Source organism: Eptatretus burgeri, chromosome 2 (assembly GCF_056783735.1).
Source record: "Eptatretus burgeri isolate ZD-2024b chromosome 2, Ebu_testis_v1, whole genome shotgun sequence".
Taxonomy (NCBI): Eukaryota; Metazoa; Chordata; class Myxini; order Myxiniformes; family Myxinidae; genus Eptatretus; species Eptatretus burgeri.
The window spans coordinates 76444025-76449024 of NC_140962.1; the positions used below are offsets into that span (position 1 = coordinate 76444025).

At 40.7% G+C, this 5000-nt stretch overlaps 4 protein-coding genes across 8 annotated transcripts in view; 3 read left to right on the forward strand and 1 right to left on the reverse strand.

Annotated features, from left to right (window-relative positions):
* The window catches only part of LOC147032367 (uncharacterized), a 284195-nt gene that overhangs the window by 211853 nt on the left and 67342 nt on the right, over positions 1-5000 (reverse strand). For 2 of the 4 annotated variants that reach the window (XR_015055134.1, XM_085869948.1), the window contains exon 1: positions 4612-4751. The exons of 1 other annotated variant lie outside the window; for it this stretch is intronic. The gene's annotated coding sequence lies outside the window, so the exon portion shown is untranslated. Of the gene's footprint in view, positions 1-4611; positions 4786-5000 lie in introns of those variants that run through there. One more of the 4 variants, XM_085869950.1, reaches the window with a different exon arrangement.
* The window catches only part of LOC147032371 (homeobox protein Hox-D3a-like), a 196996-nt gene that overhangs the window by 20324 nt on the left and 171672 nt on the right, over positions 1-5000 (forward strand). The window lies entirely within an intron of this gene.
* On the forward strand, positions 82-1179 carry LOC147032372 (homeobox protein Hox-B6b-like). The gene is made up of 2 exons (XM_085869955.1): positions 82-544; positions 892-1179. Exons 1-2 carry the CDS (start codon positions 82-84, stop codon positions 1161-1163), a joined length of 735 nt encoding a protein of 244 aa, XP_085726081.1. The 3' UTR covers positions 1164-1179.
* Positions 3658-5000, forward strand: part of LOC147032373 (homeobox protein Hox-A5-like) — a 1727-nt gene continuing 384 nt past the window's right edge. Inside the window, exons 1-2 of the mRNA XM_085869954.1 lie at positions 3658-4432; positions 4557-5000. The exon at positions 4557-5000 is cut by the window's right edge and continues 384 nt beyond it. Coding sequence (XP_085726080.1) covers positions 3943-4432; positions 4557-4804 — 738 coding nt within the window. The 5' untranslated portion in view covers positions 3658-3942 and the 3' untranslated portion in view covers positions 4805-5000. The remainder of the gene's footprint in view (positions 4433-4556) is intronic.

Genomic DNA, 5000 nt, shown 5'->3' on the forward strand with positions numbered 1-5000 from the left:
AAAAAAACTTATCGTCCTCTCCCAACTCTCCAATCACAGAAATACTCACAAAAGCAAGACGGAGCTTATCTAACCACCATTATGAGCACCTATTTCTTCAACTCAGCACCCTATCCAGAGGGTCTTCAAATATCAAGCCAGGAGTCTTTGACAGAACCATGTACCTCAACCGTCTATCCTCTCACCTGCGAAGCTTCAAGATACATGGACAACCCTTATGCTGCTGGGGTGTCACTACAGCCAGGTCGCTCATTCCGCCCATCTACGTATTTTACGAACCACACAGGCTATGGCCTGAGTGGTCCGCGTTCTCCATGCGACCTACACAACTGCAACGTTTCTTGTTCAAACAAAGAATGCACCGCATTCGGACTCGTGCCAGAGAATTTGAGTTCACATGAGGGGGGAGCCTTGGTGCATTTAGCCCTTGGACCTGTACTTGAGCAGGCCAGAGGTTGTAGATTGACCACATCGGCTTCGGGTGAGGACACCAAGCAAGCCGTGCCTATATACCCATGGATGAAAAGGAGCAATTCGCACAGTGGTGAGTGTGTGTTTTCGAGCACAGGCCAGATTCAGTGTACGTTCTTCTCTTGTAGCATGCTCGACTGTCTAACACCTGATAGAGTTAACCTCAAACACCAGTTACAATCTGTAATGTTTATTAGTTAAAAATAGATTCTATAATTTAACGTTGGTTTGCAAAGTAATCCACTGCATGCATTTTAGTACTCAAATTGGAGTAGTTGGGCAGGTGAGATCTTCCTCTTGGCAGCCCAGCTTGGAGCTCAGGTGTCATCTTGTCTCACTACGGCGATCGATGCCTTTCGAGCGAATCTTGGCTATCCAACAGCTTTCCGATTGTGGTTACGTACGCTCTGTGCGCTGCAGGACTCATGGCAAGCAGCGACCGGCGGCGGGGCCGTCAGACGTACTCGCGTTTCCAGACCCTGGAGCTTGAGAAGGAGTTCCACTTCAACCGCTACCTGACTCGTCGACGGCGCATCGAGATCGCCCACACCCTTTGCCTGAGTGAACGCCAAATCAAAATCTGGTTCCAGAACCGGCGCATGAAGTGGAAAAAGGAAAATAATCTGGAGGAAAAAAGCAAGGCCGAGATAGAACGCCCGGCGACAACAGATGAGAATAAAGGAGGGACCTGACTGTGTTATACTGAACGAACCATCGTTTGTAAATGGTTGTCTATATTTTTTGTTAATATTATTTGTGTCATCTGCACTCTGTCTGCAATTACACAAATCTTACTGTTGCCATTAAAAACAGTTTTAAATGTTCAAAAGATATGCAGCGTATTCCATCATTCGATTTGTTGTACAAGGCCTGAAGTAACTTTAATTTGTGACACCGTACGATGGAACACTGTAAATATTTTCTGCATGCTATCTGTAATGGTATATGCAATTATCGTGATTATTATATACCTTCCGGATGGTGTAAATGTCAAATATTATTTTGCACAATAAAAATGAAAAAAAATCTCGTTAAACAACGGCAAGCTTATAATCATGCTTTTGGCACGTGATTTAACAACTTGTACGATAGTACAATAAAGTCTGCAATATTCAAAATAAGTCTGAGAAATATAATGTATTCACGTGAGAGAAATACCTTAAACAAATTAAACAAAATGATATTTGAACAATAGGACATTTTGCAAAAACTTATTTTTGGCCCAAAGCACCATAGTTATCAAATTGTAAATATTCATTGCACAGTATTTACATTTTTATTGTCTGTACACAAATGCGTAATTCAAACAACATATGTTGTTTGTTTTGAGTATTTTAATTTGCAGCGAATGCAACTTCTAAATAAATTATATATGTAACTAGTCGAGCTAGCCTCAATAGCCTTTCTCTATTCCACTCATGGTTTGCATACCCTATCATAGTATAGCCTAACATAGTATAGTATAGCCTAGCATATAATATAGCTTAGTATTATGTAGGCCAGCATAGTATCTTTAGCTTAGTACCACACAGCCGAGCATAAGAGACACTAGCATAATATTTGAGTTGCATATAGCTTAGCATAGTAGAGCTCAACATAGTCTAGCCAAGCCTAGTATAGCCTAACATCATATGGCTTAACATAGTATATAGCTGAGCATAGTGTAGCCTATAGGGTTATCTTTATATAGTGTTAGCTTTCTTAGCTTAGCTCTATATACTTTATATAGTCGAAGAAAAACAAAGGTGACTATTTACATATTTATTTATCAAAAGACTGGAGTAAAAATTGGTGTGGAAAATAATTAGCTGTGTTGATGTCAATCATTGACATTTAATGTTCAGTTTCAGACTTCCCAAAGATCCCTCACACCAGGAGTATTTTTACAACTGCATTGCAAAATAATGATTAGCTACCAGGGCAATGCCTGTCACTGTTTGCATATTACACTGGATTGTTTCTTTCATACATGTGAGTCCTCAACATCTCAAGTTATGTAAAAAGAAGTGTAAACACACTTTTTAATGATATTCCAATTTGAATGATTTTGTAGCCGCAGTAACGTATGAATAAATGCGTGGAATTAATATATGGAAGAAATACATGGAATACAGTTTTGAAATGCATAAATGGAATGAATATGTGGGATGAATATGTGAAATGGATAGATGGACTAAATACAGGCCTCACAGAGCACCAATTGCTGGAAACACTGTTATTGTTACCTCTGCCAAGGAGGCAGTGTTTATACATATTTATAAATATTACTCAGTTCTGTAATTAATGTATAACACGATTGAAATGACAGGATATTAAACTAAGATTGGCATTGCTCTCTATAGCACCAAGTACCGCCCCTGTGTGTCCCTAAATCAAAAGGATTATTATTAAAGTAACAGGTTAAGTGTTATAAAATATCCTACACGATTACATTTCTGTACAGATGAGGACAGGGCATTCAGTGTTTCTGGTCATGGCGATTGTCATAATTCTACGTCAAAATAAATGGCTGTCTATACACTACATTTTTATTGAAAGGAAAGCTTATTTAAATGTCTCTATTACGAGTTGCCAAGTGTCTGAGGAATGCTGCCTTTATCAAAACCACATTCTCTCCTTTGTTTGAATGGAGTTTTCAATCTTCTTCCATATCATTACCATTTTATCAGATTTGAGGATTGATATATATATATATATATATATATATATATATATATATATATATATATATATATATATATATATATATATATATATATATATATATATATATATATATATATATCGTTGCCTGGGACGAATGCTGCAATTTTAAATGCTCAAAAATGCACGAGGGAGTGGTTATAGTTTATCGTCGCCTAAGCTCTCCTCGCCTATAAACGTAACCGTTAAACCACGCAGGCTGTTTAACAACCTTCTGTCTCTATAATCCTTGACTCCAGGTTATGACTTTAGAGCGATTTCTTGCACGTGCCGGGTATTGAAACGTGTAAGTGTGCAAATTAAAAGCCAGTTGAAATTAATATGCGTTTAAATCTAGCACCTTTCCTTACCTTACTTCTTTTGTGCTTGGCTCTAATCGCTTGCAGTATTTATTATATTTTATTTAATTGTTTTTTAGCCGGAATGGCCTTAGAGGCCGGTAGATGACGCTGTGCAACAATGCAGCGTAGCCCGAGTGGGAACACTGTTCGCTCGCAACTCATAGAGACGCCCTTTAGACATCGCTGCGTCCGGATTTATGACTGGTCAACAAAGAGCACGTGACCTGAAACCGGCGTCCATATTTGGCAACCCTCATCAAAACTCGAATCCAGCATGGCTTGGAATATTACCATTATTCATATATACGACGATCGAGCGCAGCGCGACGCCGGGCCTGGGACACGCATATTTTGAAACAAATAAATAAATAAATTAAGGAAGAAGGGGAAGCAAAAGGCAACAAATGAAACCGGACTCATTCAAATAATGAGCTCGTACTTCGTGAACTCTTTCGCTCCTCGCTTCAAGAACGCCTATGGAATTCTCTCCCCTGGCTATGGAGAATCCGAATCGACGAATTCGTCATTCAAGGACACGTACACCATGAACCTTTCCAGGTACCCCCTTGAGCTCCCTGGATTCGACCTCAGCCATCGCCGGCCAGAGCAATCAGGAGATACACGGGTACCGACCGCAGACTTTGAGCTATCCGCCAAGGTACCTCGCGAATCATGTCCGACGAATGTGGAGCAGGGCCCTCCCGATCATGTCTCGAAGGCCGCATCAGTTGGAATGCTAGAAGCTGAAGGGCTTTGTCGGGAATCCGCGCTTCAAAGCTTCACTGACAGAGAAATAGCCTCACCGGACAAGGCAGCAACAGTGGCACAGCGAGGGTCGGATGCTATCGGGGCAGCAATGTTTCAACAGCAACCACAGATATACCCATGGATGAGGAAGCTACATCTCAACAATGCCGGTGAGTATTCTCATGTCAGAAACACACAAATTTGTACATAAAATGATATGAAATTGGTTTAGTACGATTCAGAGGAATAATCTCAAATGTCATCTAATTTCCGTCTTTTATACATGCTCCACAGATGGTATAGGACCTGACCACAAACGCTCAAGAACGGCCTACACACGTTACCAGACCTTGGAGCTCGAGAAGGAGTTCCACTTCAACCGCTACCTGACTCGGCGGCGGCGCATCGAGATCGCCCACACCCTGTGCCTTAGTGAACGTCAGATCAAGATCTGGTTCCAGAACCGGCGCATGAAGTGGAAGAAGGATCACAAGTTGAAAAGTCTCAGTATGGCCAGCCAAGTTGGAATGTTCCATGGCTAAAGGAAGGGCGTGTTCCACATGCATCATTCATATGGCATATCGTAATATAATGCGTAATTGTTGTTGTTTGTGTTCGGTTGAATGAGATTGCGCAATAATTCACTCGTCACGAAGGTGAGATGTATGATTATAAAATTGCGCTTTATCCCATTCTACACGCTTATCAACGATATAATTATGAACCATTTCCGTGTCT

Coding starts and splice junctions, on each gene's coding strand:
- LOC147032372 (XM_085869955.1), top strand. CDS start 82: ATGAGCACCTATTTCTTCAACTCAGCACCCTATCCAGAGGGTCTTCAA. Junction 545..891: donor AAGGAGCAATTCGCACAGTG/GTGAGTGTGTGT, acceptor TGTGCGCTGCAG/GACTCATGGCAAGCAGCGAC.